Genomic DNA, 23,369 nt, shown 5'->3' with positions numbered 1-23,369 from the left:
AATTAATTGGAATTTAACGTAAATTTCATTTTTGATGATTAATTTTTAAAATTTCTTTTCGTTTATTGTATTATGGTAAATTTTACGATTTTTTAATTGAAAATTTTGGGTGTTTAATATAAAAGTTTGTTGTTATTTAATGATTTGCACTGTAAATAAGCGTTTGATTGTGTTTTTATGTGAATTTAAAAGAAATTTTCCGAGATTTCGAACAAAGAAACGGCTGTAGAGTGTTTGAGTTCGTTAGTTTGGTATTGATGGTATGTAGTTGTTTAGTTCGCCGCCAGAGGCGTGGTGGGTACGCGACATTTTGCTGGTTATCGACTTGTGTGCCTCTGGCGTTGTGTTTGGTGGTTTTTCGTGTGCGTTTTGGGGCACCCGGTCTCGTGTTTTATCGGACGCGTCTCGTAGATATGTGAAAGGGGGCAGGCGAAGTGCCCCATAATGTTCGTATACAGGTGAAGTGGGCCCCATGTGGATCGACCATGGACGCAGAAACTAAGCAGAGGCACCGGCGAAGAAAAAGGGCTTTGCGTATGGCTCAGGCCCAGCGCGAAATGGCCAAAGAAGGGGATAGTGGTGAGGATGACTCTCCCGTTAGGGAGAAACCCCAGCGGCCCCCAAACAGACGTAAAAAATCAAAGGAACCCCTCGTCGAAGAGGACATCATAGATGGCTTTGCCATACTTGGATTTAAATCTTATGAGGACTTGGAGGTGACTATCTTTTTTTTTTCTTTGACAGTTTATAAATAAACTTGTTTTAATTCTAATTCTGTTTTGTTTATGGCACGTGATGATAAATAAATTAATTTTTTAGATTCTCTAAATGTATTAGTAAATTGTAAATTGTTCAGCGACATTCCATCGTGTTTATACGAAGAGGCGTAAAGTTTACGTTTTTTCTTTTTAGTGCATCGTTTTCGGTACGCAATGTAAACACTTTTTTATTATTGTTTTAAAATCCTGTCTGGAAATGTAAACAACAGGTGGACAGTTTTTTTTTTGTTTTTGGTGTAACCTTTGATGTTTTAATTCACTTTTTGTGCCTATTATTTTAATTAACGACCTCTCTTTTCAGGATTGAAATATTACCCTCATTATTTTTATAAACGCACGTTATTAATGATAGTTTGATGTTTATAAATAATCCTTGAAGATTATTAACGTTTAAAAAAATAATTAAAGAATTAATATAAACAAATATTTACCGCCATCTATCGATTTTAATCCCCACTTAAATTCGTTGATGAAGTTAGAAACAAAGCATTTTATTATTAATAACTTTATTAATTTTTGAATGATTTAGTTTTATCATTTTTTAAGTCAATTTGATCCATTTACAATTAAAGGTATAAATTAAATAAATTTTATGGTAAAAATGAATTAAAACGATTATTTGATTCGGATTAGTAACTAACTTCATTTTGGTTTTTTTGTTTGTTGACATTTAGTGGTTGACAGATTCCAAATTGCTTAAAAATTCAAGAATTTTTATCAAAATTTAACTCAAATTTGTTCTAATTCTCTTCTGGGATGTTAAATTATGTATTACGATGACTTTTTGATATTTTAAAAGTGAAAAAAAAGATTAAGTAAGTAAATAAGTTATTAAAGAAAAAATTTGAGGTTGTTCCGATATAAACTTTAATATTCGAACCGTAATATTATTTAATTTACGATTTTTATTAAACTTTCAATAAAGTGAGGAATCATCCATAAAGTTATTATTTTAATTACAGTTTAAAAAATAATTAAAGAACCATCTATCGGTTTTAATCCCCACTTAAATTCGTTGATGAAGTTAGTAACAAACAATATTACTATTAATAATTTTATCATTTTGAATGAAATAGTTTAATCATTTTTTAGGTCAATATGGTCCATTTACAATTAAAGTTAAAGATTAATTAAATTTTATGGCAAAAATGAATTAAAACGATCATTTGATTTTAGTTAGTAACTAACTTCGTTTTGGTTTTTTTGTTTGTTGACATTTAGTGGTTGACAGATTCAAAGTTGTTTAAAAATTCATTAAAACTTAACTTAAAATTCTTCTAAGCCTCTTATAGGATGTTAAATTATGTATCAAGATAACTTTTTAGATATTTTAAAAGTGAAAAAACGATTAAGTGAGTAAATAAGCTATTACAGAAAAATGTTGAGGTTATGTTTGGAATTTAATGGAATAACTGCTTTAAAAAATGGGAAAGCACCAGGCAACTACCAAAGCAACTATTTAACGGTCTTTAGAATTTAACAGCAAAGCTAGAGAGATGTGGCTAAAGTGTATTTTCTTAAATAATATTTGTAGTTGCTATTTCAACATGCTTAACATACCTACGTCATCGTCAAGCGTAACATTTTCTATATTGTCCCATAATTACTTAGCTATGTAACTAAAACATGCTTCTAGTTATCATTATTTGTCGTCAACATGTAAAATGCTCTGCATATTCCCCCGGTTTTATATTTAGCAATGAATTCCTGCATATTTGTGAATTATTGTTGATGTTGTTAGGTACATATCGATTTACTATAATTTTTTTTATTTGGTAATATAAACACAAGAAGGACACCGATCGACTATTTTAATCAAATTGATAAAGGAATCGATAACGATTACAAAAGCGCAATAAACCCGAAACAATCGTATAGATGATATTGAAACATGGGTCGAGTACTAGACGAATATTGATACGTTTACAAAAAGTAATATCATTAATCGCTTCGTGATGCGTCTTTAAAACAACGATATTCAAGGAGAGACTATCTGTGGCGATAATTATGAACAATTTAATATAAATATCAATTTGATTAAACGATTCTTTGCATCATCAAATACGTCGGAATAAAAGTTGGTTTCAAATTCAAAAGCACTAATTAATGCATAGTGACACAGGTTCCAATTAAAAGATCTCCAATTAAAGACTTAACGCTCTCTCTATGCCAACTAATTTCATGATTGTAGATTACGTGTTGCCTCTTAAAAAACATTTACAATCGTTAAACATTTATCTACAGTCGAAGAGTGAGTCAGAATTATTATCAAGTACATTTACGGTTTTTGAAAAAAGAGATTGCCGTAAAACTACATTCTATTTGTTGGGAAAAGGTCCTAGTCGTGGAAGTTTGACAATAAAATGGCATGATTTGAAGCTAATCAAGACGTACAAAGTATAAGGATAACTATTTAGCTTATGCCAAGATTCCACTATTCCTGTTACATCTTAAACATTCAGAAATACATCTTTAACTGTTTGTAGTGTTACAATGGTACAAGAATCATACAACAGCAGAGTTTAGAAGGTGCGATTACGAGTATTAATTTTTTGTTGCCCTTTGAAGAAAACTGGTGAAGAATTGCATCGAATGCATGTCGAAGCTTACTCTTAGTAAATTATATTGGCTTGACTGTAAGCATTTTTAGATGAGGATGTTGCTCAAACACAACAACAAGTCGTGGATTGATTAAATGTGGGACGAGATGGCTTCTTGATACGTTTGAAAGCCATGAGAAAGATTCAGAAGATGGGTTCTATATAAACTGATATACACAGCAGGTAAACTGAAAAATCATTTTTGCTAGCTACCCCTGTTAGCAGGCTACTTTAAGTTTATTTGACATTTCTCGTCGTTCCTCGGGATGCACTATGAGGAGTACGATTTTATTTACAAAGCGAAGGTGATTAATCTAGTCTTTTGAAAGCTTCCTCCAGTAAAAGGGCAAACAATTTTGGAGCGATCTGGAATCTATTCTTGCAATATCCATGGCTGTAGAAATTGCCCATAGCTTTGTTGTAGGCTATACGAGGTAGATTGTGGCAACTCCTTCTAGTTTTAACATCTTGACCTGGTGCTCTTTCGTTTATCATCTGCGTCAAAGCGTATTACATTCGTTGTAATGTCTGGTATGTCTTCATTATTATCTGAAGATGTCTGTTTGAGATTGAGAGTTGGTTATTCTTTAGAGAACCATATAATAACTCAACGCTACAGCTTAATTAATTAGAAATACAAATATTTAGAATATTTTAATAAAATAATAATTTTTTAAAATTTTAACAGCTTTAATCTTCAACAAGTAATTACAGTAATGGAATCTGTTCATATAAAATTATTTCAACACATGCTGCACCTATTACTTTTTTCTCATTACGTAACGGTTCGTTTTTTTATCTTCAAGTGAAAACGAGAGAGAGATTAGATGTTTTTGTACGGCGTTTCGGTGCAATAAACTGCTACCACCACATGCTTACATTTAATTAAGTTAATTGAAAACTGCTATCATCGCGATATAAGCAACGAAAAAAAATTACACTCCAAACGAGCCACTCTCACTTAAAACTTATCAGTTAACATGTTAGAGCACTTGAAGTGAGTTTAAAAAGGCAACCGCACATCCTTTACGATTTAATCAAATTCGTTGTAAGCACCTCGTTCCAAATAATTACTATTTCGATGATGTTTGTCTAAGAAAAATATCATTGGTTACTTATTACACCGAGTTATCTGTTTCTTTAATCAATTTTCTTAATGATTTTTTATAATCTCTTTCTAAATCTGTTTGTTTTAGTTATCGTAAAAAAAAATGATTAAAACCGAAATGTTTTTATTCACTAACGTGTCATTCTACTTGACATTTCATCTTTTCACCGTCTTCAAATTCGAAAAATGGCTGAATCCGCAACTGCCGTACCATCTCAAACCGGCGAAGCAGATGTTTCAGCGAAACAATCGGAAATTATGAAATCAAAATCCGATTTAAGTCCATCTTATTCCCTCGAAAATAAAAAAGACATTCTTCGACCGAGCCAATTGATGATTAAGCAGATTTTGAAAGGTTTGGGTCACCACTCTTTGGAGTTAACGTTCCCTAGTATTCCCCCCGAAAAAGCGGTTCCAATGTACTTCGAATCCGTGCAAAACAAAAGGAGCATGGTGGATTTTCCTAAATACAAAGAAGAAATAAACGTTACGAATTGTTTGGCGCGCGTTAGAAATGAAAGGGAATTAACGGCAATGGAAGTATGGTTGGCAACGTGTCGCGAATTAGCCGTGACTCGTAGAGAGATAATGGACGAGCAATGGGAGAGTTTGCACGAAAAAGAAAATGAGTTGCGAACGGCTTTCAGAAAGTTCAACGTCTTTATTAGGGAAAACGAAGAAAAACGCGATCGATCCATTCGAAAGCTTGAAAGTTTACGCGAACTCGACGAAATTCGCGCGATCGAATTAAAGGAATTAAAACAAAAATACGATTTCGCCAACAAAGCGAAAGATATGATGGAAAAAAAATTAAAAGAATACTCGATGTACGAAGATTATCTTAACGAAACGTCAAACGCGAGTAAAGGGGAATTTCGATTAGCCGCTGAATTAATAACGCGTTATGAAGCTTTATTAGAAGCGAAAGCTTTAATCAAACAAAAACACGAAGACCACATCAAACAGTTAGAAGAGGCCGTTATTTGTATGAGGAGACAAGAAGAGGACGCTACGTTAAAACTAATCGGGTTGCGAAACTATTCGGGGCAGTTATTGGAAAGATACGAAAAAGCTAAATTTAAATCGTTGAAATGGGAGTCGATTGTTGGGTTAATCGATGATTATTCGATACATACAAGGGAAGATTTGGTGAGGACGAAAGCTGCGTGTTGGGATATTTATACGACGCTTGCTAATCGAAAAGAAGTTGATATTGAGTTTGAAGAGGGCGAGATTAATCCGCAATTGATTTTTATTAAAAAAACTATGGAGGAATTAGATTTTATTATGAGCATTTTAACGAAAATTAGGAAGAAGGACGATGAGATTTAATTTTTTTTAATTTATTTTTATTTAATTTATTTTTATTTTATTTTTTTATAATCCATTATTATTCGTTATAATAAACAATTATGTTGATTAAAACATTTATTATCACATAAAGTGAATTGATCAGCTCGTAAAAGAGATCATCGGCAGAAATTGATAAAAATTATACAACATCGTCTTTGATCAATTAAAAATCGTCAGATATATGATAGAAATCGTTACTGATTGTTTAAATTATCAGAAATCTGATATAAATTGTGCGAAATCGGCTAAATTCAAAGCAGTTTGTTTAAAATACTTCGAAATTCACAAGAAATGATAACTACTGTGTAATACTGTCTTTGATCTAATCATAATTATCAGATAGAAATCGTCAATATTATCAGAAATATTACTTATAAAACTTAGAAATTAATAAAATCTGTACAACATCGTCTTTAATCAATTAGAACTCATCAGGTATCTGATAGCAATCGATACTGATTGTTTCAATTAGCAGAAATCTAATATAAATTGTGAAAAATTGGCAAAATTCTAAGGCACATTGCTTAAAATATTTAGAAATTCGCAAGGAATGATAACAACTGTGTAAGTGCAATACTGTCTTTAATCTAGTCGGAATTATCAAATATAAATCGTCAAAATTAATAGAAATTTTATTGTCAAAACTTAGAAATTAACATAAATGGATAAAAACTGTGCAACATCGTCATTGAACTATTAAAAATCGTTGTTAAATATTTGATAGAAATCGTTACTGATTCAAAAATCTGATATAAATTCTCAAAAATCGGCAAAATTAACAGGCATATAATTCAGAAACATCCTGTATAGAAAACGACTACTTACTTGGATAACTTTGGGAGTAGAAGAATTGATCAGCTGGTAAAAGAGTTCATCGGCCTTGGCGAGACAACGCCTCAAGGCAAACGGCTCGACACATTCCAATGTAAAGTATTTATTCGTAATTGAGAAACACCCTGTATAGAAAACGACTACTCACTTGGGAAACTTTGGGAGTAAAGTTTTGATTGAGTTTTGGTTGGAGTAACGCGGTGGAAGGAGGGGCGGTCGGACGGCCCGTTCCTTTGTTGGAAGAAGTGATTTAGAATGTCGGATGGAAAATAATGTTGCGACTTTGCGAAGTTTGCACTCGGTTAGAGGCAATTTTGCTTCGCCGGCAGGTATTAATATTAGTTTAGTTAACGAGGAATCGGCGTCGTCGTTCGGTTGGAGTTTTAATGAACTCCGGATCCTCGGCTCTCAACCGGATGACGAACGGGAGCATCTTCTAACGATTTATCACGGTTTAACGACGAAATCTGGTTATCTCGGATTTGCACGGATAATGCGTGCAAACAAAACGGTACGCGAATTCGGCAAATTGATCGCGAACCATCTTGATTACGGCTTTGTTTGGATTACCCTCACTAACCTAATCTAAAATTGATTAACAGGACAGCATCGAGTATCAATATTTGAGCACCAGATAAGCGAATTGTGTACGTCGAGTGTCGTCTTGTTTACATTGCCCCCTTGTTGCATTAACATCACATGTTCTCCATAAACCCAAAACGATCAAATAGATACTCCTACACAGATTCTAACAATCTCATCGAATTTAGTCTTAAATAAAGAATTAGGTAATTTGAATACGAAATAAATTAACAAGTCAATTTCCTGGACGTAACGGCGTAACGTAAATTCGTTCGGAGAAGCAAAAAATTTACATGCAAATGACCCCTTCCGTTTACGAAGGCCCAGAAATTCGTATTCGACGACCTCCGAACGTCATTCTCACGGTAAGTCTGAACGGCTCCCGATGACGAGGAGAAGCCCTAGCCATATAGGTGGCAAGTGCGGAAAAAAAAACTGAGGTTGTGTCCCGGCGTGCGTGCCGCGAGGTCGACGACCGTCTCTCTCTCTTTAAAGTCTCAGCTGAGACTTTGTCGTCGTCCTCAACGAATATGTCAAAGAAGTTGTAAATTATCAGCTTTTTTATGACATTAATATCAATTTTGAAATGTTTTGATTTCCAAGATATCAGAAATCTGATATAAATCATAAATATTCACGCAAAATTTACCAAAACTGAGTAATATCATTGATAATTTATTCTAAATCTTTAGTTATCTGATAGAAATCAGTTGAGGATACTCAAATTATCAGAAATTTGATGTAAGACATTGTAGAAAATATTGTTTAAAGTACTTAGAATTTGACGAAAATCAATAAAAGCTGTGAAACGTCATTTTTAATTTATTCAAAGTCACTAAATATCTGATACAAATCGTTTGGATGCTTAACTTATCAGATATGTGATAGAAATCGTTAAAGTGTGAAAACTATAAGAAATATTGCTATTATTTGTAAAAGCTGAATTACATTGTCTTCGATCTATTTAAAAATCATCAGATATCTGATAGTGTCTCTTTGAGATTATTTGAATCATAAAAAACTGAGAAATCTGCAAAATTAAGACGTGTAAAATATTTAGGAATTCATAAAGAATAATAACGATTGTGTAATACTGTCTTTAATTTGGTCATAATTATCAGACATCAGATAGCAATCGACAAAATTATCAGAAATATTACTTACAAATCTTACAGAACTATGATTTAAATAAATGATATAAATCGTTCAAAATTGACAAAATAATAAGGATTATTTCATAAAATACTTAGGAATTTATAAAAATAACATCTTTAACATAGTAATCATCAAATGCCTGATAGAAATCGTTAGAGATTGTTTAATTTTTTTAGATATTTTATATATAGATATTTCATATGAGAAATGTGATATAAATCGTAAGAAATCGTCAATCAGAAACTTTTATATAATAATTTTTTTGGCTAGTTTCTAGTTAAAGCTATCTTCAGTGACAATTCGTGAGGTTTAACTTTGTTGCGATGATATATAAATATATATATATATATATTTAGTTACCGATTTCGTTTTTCCCATCATCAGGTGTCGCTGCCAATGTGGAAATAAAAAAAAATTCATACAAATTATTGCAGAAAGTAATTAAAAGTTATTAAGGGTTTGCTTAATAACTGAGATTAATAGTTAAGAGTCATTAAGAGTTTCGAATTGCAACTCAGAATAAAAATTGTGATGGTAAAGATTCGAATAGTAAAAATTGTAATAAAACCTTGAAATTTATTACAACCCTTAGATCTTCTTATCGCATTAATTCCCCTTCTTGAACGACTCCTGACATTTACACCCCCATTTAATAACGGGTCGTTTGTTTTTATTACAGTTGGCGCTAAAGATTCAAACCAAGGAGAACGTGAAAAGACTGGTAGACGTCGAGAGGCCGAAACTCGACCCCATAAGGCCACACATCATAACGCACCACATCTCCGCGCACCACGCACACGTAAGCTACAACCCCTTCTAACATTATTTTCCATTGTTTCCTCCCCCCTTTCTCTCCATCGTTACTGCCAAAAAAGAGGCAAAAAAATGGGGGAAGGAAGAAAGAAAGCCGCCCTATGGGGGGTGTGGGTCGGGCGGAATGTGCAGTTCCCATTACCCACTTCATCTGTATTCATGGCCGGCCTCAAGCCGTTAGATGGCGATGCGAGCGGTATTTTACTCCCAACCCCTTCGCCCAACCCCCACGAAATCCGTGTTGTTCCGGACCGGGAAATTGCTCGGGAAATTATTTTTATTCTCTCCGGCTGAGGGACGCGATTTTTTTCTTTTTTCTGAAAGAGCACGACTTTTGTCTTGAAATTAGTTCCGAGAATGTCGGATAAGAAGGAGATTACGTTTACCTCTTCTTTGTGTTTTCAAAATGAATGTGGAGATGGATCGAATAATACAACTTATTTATTTGTTGTTTGTTAAACTAACATAAGATTAACTCGGAGAATTTCGTGGTTAGGATACCTAAATGTTAAATTGCGGTTAATAAACTCGTCACCGAACGGGCCGCGACCATAAAAATCGAAATAAACCGTCCCCTTGGGGGGGCAACGCATAAGGAAATGCACGGACATTCAACCTTTACGACTCGCTGGATGGATTCGAACGACGATATCCGTCCGGGCAGGTAATAAAGGCGCCTTTAATGGATATTTCCATTTTATACATAGATGCAAATCGAGCCGTAATTAATTAAATCGTTGTGTTTACGTTCTTCGCGAGATGTCTAAATACGTGTAAAGTTAAACGGAACTTAGAACAAGAACTATCTCATTTCCACACAATGAAACGGTTACGACGCAGAAATAAAAAGTTAAACTATTCAAATTACTATATGCATCAAACGCATTGTGTTCAAGTTGAACACGCAATTGTATATAAATCAGAATTTACAATTAGGTACTTTTGGAATGTCAGGCATTTAAAAAATTTTTGCTTATTATTCAATTAAATATTCCTAACTTGTTATTTTGTTTTGAATTATTTTATTAAAAAATCGCCTTGTTAATGACCACTACGACCGGCGCGGCGCGTATATAAAACCGCAGCAATTAAATGCAATAATGTAGGGTTAGGACTAATTGCAAATGTAAATCTCGATTGGCATTCGTATAAAGTAACATTCCAATTTAAATTTATTAATACTGATACAGTCCAAATCTCGTAAATGGTCGTCGCCGGGCAATTTACGGCAATTATCAGGTTTATGTAATGACGAGTGTTACCTTTTAATTACATAAAATTATAATTGTAGTTATTAATATTTGAATATTCATTTCAAATAATTGTAGGGAAGACAGCAAATTTATCCTTGGATTTATAAAATTAATATATTATGTAATTAGTTTTAATGTCTTTCTTCTATTAACAGATATTCTTTCTTTGTCCAGTTACTTTGTTAACTTTTCAATTTCTGTTCAGGCTGTTTCTTGTATTAGCAGTCTTTTCTTTTCTCTTTATAGTTTCTGGTCAATTCGTTTCTTGACTTATCCGTCTTTTTCTAGTCCCCCCATCTTTCTGCCCAGTTAATTTTTGTCTTTTCTAATCACTTTCATCTTTTTTTAGTATTTGTCAAGTTTTTTTTTTCCTATTACCAGACTTCTTCCTCTCTGTCCAGTCTCTTTCTTTGTTGTTTTCTTTCTTTGTAGTCTTTCACTCATCTATCCAGTCTCTTCTTTTCTTTACAGTCTCTGATCAGTATGTTTTTTCTACTGCCAATCTCATCTCAGACTTCTTCTTCTTTGTCCAGACTCTCTTTTCTCTTTGCAGTTTCTTCTCGGACTCTTGATTCTGTCACCAATCTAATCCAAAATATGTTTGAAGTGTCACTTGTTTAGTTAGAAATATAAAATATGACATTTTGATATGTGTGACATGTCAGAAATACAGTGGCGGACAAAAGTCTACATACAACAATAAATTATGAAGTTTTTGTACAACGTAGTAAGATAACAGAAAATTAGTACTAATAATTAGTATAAAATCAAACTCTAGATAATTTTCTTCAAAAATTTTTACACGAAACATCATTTTGATTTACAGAAACACCTGTATAATCGTAAAACGACTGACCATGCGGATTCTGTGCTTGTGATGGCAGTAATCAGCGTTCTGTTATAAAAATAGATAGCCACCAAACAATTTTCAATAGCTTGAGTCTGTAAATATACGTAAATCCAAATATAAGTAGGAAATAACAGTTTTGTACCTATAGAATTTAATATAAAAGGTAAAATAATAAAGTTATAAAAAGCTTTCAGTGAGGAAGCTGTGTTGGTATAAGTTTCAACGTCGCGTCGCTCGCTTGTAAATTGAAATTTCCTGAAAACTATTTTTGTCGTTTTTGCGCTTCCTTATAGAGTATATGCAGGTACAGCATAACATGCACATTTGCAGTGTATACATGTATGGTATATGCAGGTAGATATAGGAAGAGCTGGGGCACCGAAGCATGTCGGCCATTTTCAAAACAGATGAACGGCGCCACGTCAGCGCAAATTGCCCTAGTACACGCATGGGGGCGCTCCAACATCTCCTGTATACATTACAATTTAAATAATACACCTTAATTGCCCCGTCATTTGTGCCAATTTAACCATTTGCTGGTAATGCGTATAATTTTTGTAATTGCGCCCTGTTCGTTCGCGTAATCGAAACGGCTCTCGCTTCAAATCGCCAGCCCGAGATATCAACCACGAACGAATACTCTGCAAAAAGCTCGTCGCCATCGAAATGGGGGTATAAATATTTATGCGCCGACTTGTTCGTGCCGGCCCGTAATGGGCTTCGGGTTCGCCCGCTGTAATTCAATTTGCGCTTGTTATTGGCCGGCGCGCGAAATTAAACCAACTTTCAACATTAAAATTAAATTAGATGGTCGGCGCTGTTGCCACTTGACAACTAAATCTGGACATTACCAGCATTGTGCCTTTATTTATTACCCAATGAATACATTATTCAAGCTTTTGTAAAAAGATTGTTATTAGGCTATTGGAATTATTTATTTTTACTTTTTTTTTAGGGTCTAACGTTACAAGATCCTGCCACAAGCGATGATAGTGGTAGAGCGTCTGAAAGACTTACAAGTTCCTCAGTGGCTCCCAGAGACGCTGACAGCTCCAGGGATAGACTTAGTGATGTAAGTAACCGACAAGAATCGCTTTGTAAAACGGCTTTGTAACGCTGTCTCCGACCGAAATTTATGTGCCCCGTTTTAATTTTCAGGCGAGCAGTCGCTGCAGTTCTGGCAAAGGATATATCGTAAGTACTTCCCCTCCGTCTATCCGCATTTTAAAACTTTCTCGCCCCACGATATGAAATTGTAATCAGTGTCCTAACTTTGGTCGTTTCGCTAGATTATTCTGGGTTGCCCTTCTCGCGTTGTCCTTTCTTTTTTTTATTGCGACCAAAAACTTTTAACTTATTGCGCCTCTCTCCGTTACTTTTTGTCGTCGTTTTAACGTTGATTATTTTGTGTTTGTTTCAGTGTGATAGCGAGGGGGATGACGATAAGGTGAGTTTTTTTTCTTGTCGATTTTGTACCTTGTACAAAACAAATAATCGGAATCAATTTTTCACCCGCGCGGTCGAACTTAGAATCGACAGCACGACGTTATCGAGTCACGTCCCGAGGGGTGACGGTCGGAAGAAAAAGGGGGACCTCCGACAAAGCCGAGAGTAAGGTCCCATAAATTTTTCTACGTGTTTCGCAAAGACCAGCTTACGGGATCTCAAGCCACCCCGCGCGCGAGGGAGTCGGGTTGGGTTTCTTTGGGAGGTCGAAAAGCTCGAACGGCAACGATGGCAACGACGGCAACGACGTTGGTGGTGTTGTAAAACGGAAAGGCGCGTAAATCTCTAGTCGCGAGCTTGACAAAGCTGTTTTTTATTGGCGCATTTATTGCCTTCGACACGACGAATAAAGCGGGAGGTGACGGTCGAAAAGGGGTTGGGTAATTTCCGCGGAGTCTTTTTAGCGTTCTGCAAAGGTTGACGATAATGCTCTCCGCATCGGATTAGGGGTATACAGTTACGAGGGGATATCGATTGACGTTTTCGAGTTGTTTACCCCTATTACTATCCGAGAAGGTATAAAAGAAGTTTCGATGGGGACGGTTGTAAAAAGATAATGGCTCGTGATGAAGAATACGGATCAATTATCATTGTATTTGCTATACTAATTTAGCATTTCCCTCTTTTATAGTGCCAATTATTGTCAACCTTGTCGGGTTTGAAAACAGCCATTTCAGAAAATTCTTGGTCGTTATTTCCGAAGCCATATTTACGACTGAATCCACTTAACGCACGACGTGGTATGGCCAATTGAACGCAAAGTGTTATTAATTTTGCATTTGCTTTACTGCCATGTTTTCCCTCGTCTGAATGGTAGTAACTTCCCGAGGCCGTGTTTACCGGCAATTGCGAATCGGGCAAAAACAATAAACGCCTTACTCGGAATCCGTTGCTTACTTTGGTCTGTATGGCGACGTTTATCGGTTCTTTTACAACGGGTTATTACGCGCCAAGTTTACGATCCGTTCAATTTTGAATCGTCGTTCGTCGAATTTCCGCGGAATTCTTTCGCGCGACCAACGTCGTCGGCGCCATCATTCTCTCTGTATTGTGTCCGCTCGTCGTTAAAAAAGCGCGTTAAGTCGCGCTCGACGCTCGGCTCGTTAATAATTTACTATCCGCCGGTTTATGCGACCGGCAGTAAAAGCATATTTAATAAACACGACCCAACCAAAGGCACTTACGACCCCGAATTGACTGCTATACATCGCCATAAACGCCTGTACGCCCATATTATGACCGTGTTTATCGTTTGCCGTTAAGCCAAACCTTTTCTTTAACCATTTTTGTACTTTCACAATCTTTAAAATACTATACGTGAAATGCACTGTCATTATTTTTTTTTTTACCTTTTTATATATAATAAAAATGTTATCAAATAGATACTAGAAACATTTTTATCATGTTTTTATTTCGAATTAATATTTATACAGGGTGTGTCAAATCTCTGGAATATAACCAATAACTTCTATAATAATTGTGGTTTTAAAGGAAAATGTTTCAAATAAAAAATTCCTTATTAAGGGCCAATTTATCAATATCTAGTTAAGACGATTTATCTGTCAATTAAAATTGTAGCCGATAGATAACGTCGACGAATCGTTTATCCACTCATAGTTTAGGGTCATCTTATAGGTAAATATGACATTTGGATACCCACCAGATTGAAGTACTGGTTGAGGGTTTACCTATTAGATATTGTTGGAAATTAATAAAAAAACGTGCGAGCAAGTTTGGTTGCTTGATGAAAGAAAATGACAACAAAATCAAAATATAACATCAAAAATAAATTAAGCTTATAGGAGTAATAAAATTGTGGTGATGGATAAGCAAGAGAAAGTAAAAAGATCATCGAATTTCAGTACAGCAGAAAAGAACTTGCAATAGATTTGGCAAACTAATATAAAAATGTTATAGAAAATAAATAATCTAATAATTAAAAAAAATAATAATATAACCTAATATATAAATGTCGTCTCAATTTTAATCAAGATTCACAAAACTGTCTCCTTTTTTAACCGAAATCTAACAAAAAAGTGGTTTTGTCTTTCATTTTTAAAATATATGGTCGTCGTTTATAATTTAAGAGTTGGACAATATCCTCATCTTCATCGCTGTCTAATTCATGTAGGAATTCCATTATAAAAGAATCGGGTAGAAAGTTGCTAGATAAACGCTTCACTGAGGTTATCTGTTAGGTAAGTTTATCCATGAGTTGCGTATCTAACAGATTTAACTCGACATTGATAAACCGACTCTAAGTGTGGCGCATTTTTTTGCGATATTTGCTTGTTTACATTGATTTTTTTGTTTCGTTGCTATGGCAACCAACATTGTTGAAAAAAAAATCGAGAAAAAATGCGTTCTCTGAAAATATTAAATCAGCAAATTGCAATCAAAGTAGCCGCTGGAATAACGCCGTTGACAGCTGTAAATGTCAAAAAATTGACAGTTTAAACAGATATAGTGCAATTAAGCTAACGACAAAGAATCCAAATATTAATGATGGTGATAGAAAACGCACTCAAAGTGATGTTTGTACATTGTTCAATAATATTTATCTAGATACACAAATTACACAATCTATAGTATGACGAAACTACATTAAATGTGTGTGTCCCATACATCATTAATTTTTCATAATTCTTGAAACTGTCATTTTTTTGACATTTAAAGCTGTCAACGGCGTTATTTCGGCATCTACTTTGATTGTAACTTGTTAAATAGTTTCAGAAAACGCATTTTTTCTCGAATTTTTTCTTATACAACCATATGATTTGATATGTTCATCGCATAGAGGGATTTATCCTCTATCAAAGTATGCAAAAAAACATATGCATCCCATTTAAAATAATAATGTTAGTTTCCATAGTAACAAAACAAACAACAGTACATATAAGCAAATTACTATCGCCACGATTAATAAAGAAACCACAAATGACGAAGTTATTGGCTATATTCCAGACATTTGACAGACCCTGTATAAAATGATTCTCCTGATGATGTTACATGTGGATTGAAATCGGTAAATTCAAGACTGATAAGGGGGAGAAAATCCTGTATATATCCTGGGTCATTGGGATTGATATTGATTTTTAGGCCAATTGAACGAAGCAAATTATACTAATCCATATTTTGGATTAATATCTATAGCAAACCTGATTTTAAAGCATTTCGTTATAATTATACCTACTTCACCTGGTTCATTTGGATTTGTGATCTGATTAGGTGGAGGATGTGATCAAAAAATCGCCTTAAGATTGTTGAAACACTTTATTAAAAGTCAGGATTCAATCCACTCTTAGCTTCAAACAGTATTTCTCTAAATTCCAGTTTGCATTGATTACAGACTTGGTACCCCTTTACAGATAATAAGATTCCTCACAAATACATAACGGAAGTTTTGAAAATTTTGTTATATCTTTTATGGTCAGTGTGGGTAAACCTGTAATTTGCATGAGTTATACTCTGGATATAACTGGCATATAGCTCTGGATGTGTACGTTAAATCATACACATCCAGAGTTATCAGTGACTACAATATGCTTACTACAATATTTGTGGCAATGTCAGAGGTGGTCCAGAGGGATGGTATCTAGGCGGAGAAAATACACAAAAAATGCTGCTGGCAACAAAGCTTACTATGCAATAATAGTCTATGTAATGAAATCTAAGGATGTATATACGAACATAAAGTTCCGGATTTATAAAACAACTTTAGAGCTCCGTAATGATGTATAGCTGTGGGACTCAGAAATTGTCAAATAGCATAGATGTCTTTTAGAGGAAGATCCTGAGGATTGTAGGCCTAATATATAACAATCATATATGGAGGGCAAGATATAACTAGGTGCTATACAGCTACTATAAGGTGCTAGAGTACGTCATGACCCAGGGATTGCAATTGATAGGGTGTGTTGGTAGGATGAAGAAGGATACTGAAGCAACTGGTTAACAGGAGTATATAAGGAGAGAGATCTAGGGGATGGCCGAAAGCAAGATGAGAGGCTGAGATGGAGGAATATGCTTGTATCCAGAATCTGTTATGGGCAGAAAGTGTTGGAGGCAAAAATTGAGGAATTTGAAATAATAACGATTTCTTCAAGATCCTTTTTTCTGAAGCAAGAAATTCTCTTCTCTTCTTCTTAATCAACAAATACCTGTTACGCAACAAATATATTCATATTGAAATGATTGATTAATAAAAAAATAATTATATTTAACCACAAACTAAATTAAATGAAAGAATGTTAAGAAACTGGTCGGATTCTGTGTTGATGTGTACATACTTGGATTTAATAGTTCCAGACAACGAATAAGCAGATTCTTAAAAGTAGAATAGAAAGTCGATGTCTTAGCATACATCGGCCATTTACAGTAAACTGTGTCAGTAGTGATTGTTATATAACCAATATTATTCAAGAAGTCTCTATAAAGGAGAAAATTTCTCGCTGTCACCAAGACAAAGATAAATTGGTGAATTTTTTTTTCAATTTTTTTAATTTTTCTTTTAGTGACTGTCGCAATAAGACTTAAAAGACGCTGAAAGAAAAGTTCCCGATATCTCATAATCTTAACTTTCACCTCGATCCTGGGTACGTGTTGCATAAATTTAAACGCCGTTTTACTACTACGGGTCGTAAACAAAACCGTTAATTGCGGGATCCCGAGGACAATCCCGTTGGGGTAAACGGGCCGCGCTCGTAAACCCTAATGGAAACGGAGGGTTTTCGCTGATCACCCCCAAAACACCCCAGACGGTCAAAAGAGCAAGCTACGGACTTTACTTAATTGAGTGTTTGGTAAACTTATTTTGGACTGACCTTGAAAATGAGGAAATTCGCATAGTTAGACATAGGATTCGTGTTGGAATCTCGAGATAAATTAGTTTGAAATGAGTATTCGTGTCGCGTACACAGTAGTAGTGGAGAGTTAAAATTTGTGGAATAAGACGACGACGACGAGCGACTTTTCCTTGGAAGTAAAAACGTTCGCGTGTCCGTAACTGGTAGTAGTCGCGTGCTACTCGTGTATTTTCCGTTTTTTATTGCCGTTTTTGTACGGCGATAAAGTGATTTGTGTGTGAACCATTGCGTATACTTTATATTTTGTTATTATATAATGATACGGCTTGACAAAGATTTAACACTTTACTGATAACGAAACAAAAATTTTTTTTCCACAAATAAATCTCAACAAAATAGAAATTCTTCGGACGACTACAGACGTTTCTTTATTAAATTGCGATAGCGCATGAACAGAGGTTTTCTCTGATTCCTGGAGATTTCAGACGTTTTGTTCAACAAAGAAAAGAGAGTAAAAAAAGGGAACGAGTTGGCGCACGCATTACCCACTGCCGAGCGATTACATCCAAGTCTACACGGCGCATGCCCACCTCTCAATCCAACGAACTGTTCCTCAGTCTTCCAACTAAAACTCAGTATGAGGTCCGCCCGCAGCAGGATTGTGTTGCAAGACCGAATTCGACTTAGAAAGTTCGCGTCATTATTTATACGATTATTTTATAATTATAAAAGTTTTATATATTTTTGGTTTCATTTTGTGGGATTAAAATAAGTGCAATATTAAAGTTATATATATAATTGTGGAATTATTTAAAAAAAAATTGTGATGGTGATCGAGATGTGAGGAATTAGAAATAGGATGTGAAAAAAAATCGTTCACAATCGCGATCATAGTGCAAGTGCAGGATTCGGCCGGTGGCCAGGACGATGCGGGTCAGGAAAGGATTCCCGGTGAAAAGGAGGGCCACCAGGAGACAGTTGACACCCCGCTTGCATCGCCCGAGTCGTCGCAGGTAAAGCTGTTGCGACGTTTCTTTCCTTTTTATTTTTATTTCGCCGCCGGATCAGACAATTCTCCTTAACGATCGCAAATTACACGGCGGCAGGATTTAATGCGACAAAACTACCGACGAAATGAGGTATTACAGACTTTACCAAGCAGGAGGGATAATTACCTGCGAGCGTTTATTAATTCATCGTCTTCGTCGTCATCCTCTCTCTCTCTCTCTATATGTATATATATATAAATATATATTGTCCCAATTAAGCGGGTATCCGGATTAATCGGTGTCCCAATTAAGCGGAATAAACAATATTATTGGTCCATTTAAATTTTACCACATACTTTTCTTTAATCCATCACGAAAACCGCTATAAATATTTATGGATTTCGGAAATATTTACGGCGTAGTATATTTTATATATATATTAGGCATCATAACAAGATTGAAAACTTACTCTGTAAATGCTCTCAATCCTTAAATTTCGTAAACAACTTTTGTATCAAAACAACATTCTATACTATTTCAAAGCACGTGATGATAACAATTAATGTTTCAAGGTTAATTATCTGCGCAAAATTAAATTTTTTTTGTGTAGAATGAAAATGTACCCCACGAGAATACTACTTCGTAGATATAAATCACTTGTTCAAGCGGGCGTCTCTCTTGTTGCCCGACAAGCCAGTGGCGGCACCCGCTCGCGTTCTAATTGAAACCGCAGCGGCGAAGCACTTAATTGCCCCGGCTTAACGCCGCATCCCGGGGGACGCGTCCGGGCGATGATTTACGGGGCGACAAGTGGCCGCGCGCCGCCGCCGCCCCATCCAAAAACCCCGTGCGCCGTTGGCAAAAACGCCCGGGGTCGATTTGTACCCGGAAGCGGAAGAGCGCGAGCTATTGAGTCGGCGCAATTAAAAAGTCGGCCGTTGCAATCGATAATCCGATCCCCACCCGTCCCCTACAAGATGCAGACGTCTACCTCTGTCCCCCCATTTCCCGTTTTCACCCCCCTTACTCTTATCCGCGAGAGGGCGCTCAAACTCGCCGATTTAATTTAATAACCTCGAAACGGGTGCGCGCTACCGCAAGACCGGTGAGGGGAATCGTTCTATCCAATTTTACCCCTGAACCCCCCATCTTTAACACCGACTACGCTCGACGTGACGAGTGGGGTAATGATGTCGGAATTAACACTGATTGGTGTATGTTTGGGTGGCTAGGGGTTGGAGTGTTGGAGCGTGACAAGTGATTGACATCGATAGGGGGGAATCGTCGATAGTTGTTTGTTTTGTATACGAGATTTGTATTGATGGCCGGATGTTGAAATAAATCCAACTTTTATTGAATGATTAATCGTTCAATTCAACATTAAGAAATGAACCATCAATTATTTCAATCATTACAATTTAACAGTTAAATTGATTTACCAACAACAAAGCTTCAAATTCATTATAACTGTTCATAATTAATTGATTTACGACCTTGTAGTTATAAGTTGTTGAAACTATAAATGAGTTAATTTAAGCTTTCTCTAAATGATATTATTGGGTACCTCAAGTATCCCAATTCGCAATTACTCATAATTGGACCGCGTCCCTAAGCGCTTTATACGATTTCAAGTCCGATTTGCATCATACGTCTAAAAACCGACTTAGATACACCAAAAAATTCTGCAATAGAAAAAATAGATGAAAAAACTTCCAGTTGTCAATGTTAACTTTAATTTTATTATTATATTCATAATCTTCGTAAAATCACCTTTAAAATGAGTCCAAACATGACGCATTTATCTCAAAAAACCAAAAAGTTCGAACTTTCAACTTTTAATTTTGACAAATTTGTCAACTTCATAAAAAACCCTTTGAAATGAGTCCAAACTCGACATATTTAACTTTGATATTAATGGAGATACAATCACTTCCGGTTTGAAACGTCAACGTAAATTTTGACATATTCGTCATCTTCATTAAAAACCCTTTAAAATGAGTCCAAAGATGACGCACTTATCTCAAAAAACAAAAAAATTAGAATGAAAAACATTAAACCCGAAGTTAGCAACAATGAAGATAGCAATTTAATTTATAAATGTTAATACCAACCTTAATTTTTGATTTTTTTTTATTATATTTTTGTTTTTGGTGACAAATATTAAGACATTTTATAATAATTATGGTTATGTCAAAATGACATTGACATTTCAAATCAGATGTTGGTTATATCTCGAGTAATATTGGAATTAAACGCATCATGTTTGGACTCATTTTAAAGGATTTTTCACGACGATTACAAATATGTCAAAATTGAGGTTGACATTTTTAACCGGAAGTTGACCATAACTTCATTAATATTCAAGATAAATATGTCGTGTTTGTACTCATTTTAAAGGATTTTTAATGAAGATTACAAATATGTCAAAATTGTTCATTTGTCGCTTAGTCAAGTGATGCATAACGTGGTCCAATTAATATTTCTCATTGATTTTCAATAATTCGTCTTACAAAATGATATGTATATTTTGAACGTGCTCATCTTACTACTTTACATCGGAGTGTGATGAATCAAATATTAAGTTATGTGTATTTCTGTATAGTATGTGTTTCATGTTTTATGCGGAAGAAAGTTATTAAAACGGCTATTAGGCGATGTCTTGCGTGGAACGATATAATTAAATGGATTATGGGGAGATGATAGGAATATTAATGGTTATGGCAAATGGAGTTTGAAATTACAGTGTTTGATACTTAATATTATAATGGAACATAGTGCGAGTTAGTCGAGTGGATCTATTATATCAAATCTGCAACTTAAAACTGCGATTTTCGAGGTTGAATGCTAAAGCTGCTGTTATATGTTTTAAGGAGGGAAAGCCGGATGAGACAAGATCTGGATGAAATTGAGGCTTTTTATAGGCTCATGAACAAATGCTTGGTGACGTTTGAGTTTTCCATCGAATAGGAGGTAACAAACGTTGTGATCATAGTTGCAGCTTATAGACATACTGTTTTTGCTAACGTAATGGTCTATAAAAGTGCTGGTGCTAAACATGCCAAAGGAAACGGATGTGGCTCTGAATGATACCATATGGATCTATAATATTAACACATACAGCTATCTAGTTGATTGTAATAGGCGGTAATACAACAACCAAGAATCTACTTAGAAATCTAGTGGTTTCGAATGGCTTTTAATATGTCCGAAATATGCCACTTTTTTGGAAAGACAAATTTTGCATATATTAAATAAAGTAACTCATTATCTCAATTCAAGTTATGGCTGAGTTGAGGAGTATACGCAATCCAAATTTGGCGATGGAACAACAAAGTTAGGCGTTTTTGCGAAGTTAGATAAGGTCAAAAACAGAGAGTGTTACATTTCGACTACATAACTGTAACTCTAGAGATTAAGGTGGCCATTAAATCATCCCCGCTCGATTATGATTATTAATTTATAACGCCACTGACTCAAACTGCAGATCAGTTGGGTTAAGCCATAACGCATAAAATGAGATTAAAAGGACTTTCCTAAATCACCCTCTTAGATCGACGCTAATCTTAGAGCTAATCTTGGCTATCTTGAGATAAATTAATCTCACCGGTTTCGGATAAATACCCTCATCATCAGAGGAATTTCGCAATTTTTTTTTAGATTATAATTGTTTATTTTTAAACACTTTTATGTTTATAACTACGTTAATTTTAGTTAAATGTTTACGTCAATTTATTAACAAAATAATTACCAGCAATTTCGGTTTATACGTCCAGCACATATTGTTAATTTACATTAAAACCCGTTTTAATTAATGTCGTCATAAAAGAGACTATTACCCAGGTTTATTATAAACAGTGTGTAATATTGCAATAAATCGTTAAACCGAGTTCTCTATCGTAAATATACACAATCATTTGTTAAGCCCTATATGTATCGCGTAAATAAAAGTAAACATTTCTTTTTAAATTTATAAATAATTTTATATTTTTTTATATTAAGTATTGAGGCCGAGAGAAAGTTTCGTGTTTATAATGTTAAAAAACGATCTCCATGAAGTAGTAAATGTAATTAACTCGATATAATTGATATAATTATCCGCGGCTATTGCATTCATTACGATACTCCTAAACGATACTGGAATTATTTTAATCCATGATTACGCAAAAAAATATAATAACCATTTAATAGCCTTGGTTCAATTTGAACGCTAATTATTCAAATTTAACACTTATCTTCTGTTAATGCAATTACGCGAAAAGCATTTTCCTTTTAAACACATAACCCCAGAAAATGTCACTTTTGAAAATTGTGTAAACGTAAATTCACTTCTTTGATTAACAAAGAGGTGTGTGTTTGGGTACAAGGCGTCTCAAACCCATTAGCATTCACACTAATTGCTGTATAATTAAGTTAGTTCGGGTTTGGGAGGCCGTCGACGTAACTGACGTGTAATTGACATCGATGAAGGAAGTACCATTTAATTAATTATCACATTTGATGTTAAAACTAAAATTAAATTTTTATTGAAACATTTTATTACCATTTTTTTTTAATATTTGTTTGGCCTTGATAAATAAATACAAGTTGCGTTTAGCGAACTATCGGTTTAACCTTTAATTAAGGAAAATTGCCAGCTTGCATCGATTATAGTCGTTAATAACTAATGGCGTCGTAAATTATATGAAAAAGGCCCCGTACTACTACTCATGCAAGTTTTCAGATCGCCTGTTGGTAGCCTTGATGCC

The 23,369-nt window shown here is 34.8% G+C and overlaps 2 protein-coding genes across 7 annotated transcripts in view; both read left to right on the top strand.

The window, feature by feature from the left end:
• The first annotated feature begins 282 nt into the window (after positions 1 to 282).
• LOC111426364 (autism susceptibility gene 2 protein-like) overlaps positions 283 to 23,369 on the top strand; it is a 37,025-nt gene continuing 13,938 nt past the window's right edge. For all 6 annotated transcript variants that reach the window (XR_011640248.1, XR_002707820.2, XM_071195647.1 and 3 more), the window contains exons 1-5: positions 283 to 716; positions 9,088 to 9,207; positions 12,280 to 12,396; positions 12,483 to 12,518; positions 12,745 to 12,771. Coding sequence is in view for 4 of the 6 variants with exons in the window: in XM_071195647.1 (XP_071051748.1) it covers positions 486 to 716; positions 9,088 to 9,207; positions 12,280 to 12,396; positions 12,483 to 12,518; positions 12,745 to 12,771 (531 nt within the window). In the remaining 2 variants the exon portion in view is untranslated. The remainder of the gene's footprint in view (positions 717 to 9,087; positions 9,208 to 12,279; positions 12,397 to 12,482; positions 12,519 to 12,744; positions 12,772 to 23,369) is intronic.
• LOC139429699 (coiled-coil domain-containing protein 42-like) lies at positions 4,608 to 5,896 on the top strand. The gene has a single exon (XM_071195651.1). The coding sequence runs from the start codon at positions 4,674 to 4,676 to the stop codon at positions 5,817 to 5,819; it is 1,146 nt and encodes a 381-aa protein (XP_071051752.1). The 5' UTR covers positions 4,608 to 4,673; the 3' UTR covers positions 5,820 to 5,896.

The sequence above is a fragment of the Onthophagus taurus genome, chromosome 5 (assembly GCF_036711975.1).
Source record: "Onthophagus taurus isolate NC chromosome 5, IU_Otau_3.0, whole genome shotgun sequence".
NCBI classification, from domain to species: Eukaryota; Metazoa; Arthropoda; class Insecta; order Coleoptera; family Scarabaeidae; genus Onthophagus; species Onthophagus taurus.
This window is presented reverse-complemented; position numbering and strand designations above follow the sequence as displayed.

Coding starts and splice junctions, on each gene's coding strand:
- LOC139429699 (XM_071195651.1), top strand. CDS start 4,674: ATGGCTGAATCCGCAACTGCCGTACCATCTCAAACCGGCGAAGCAGAT.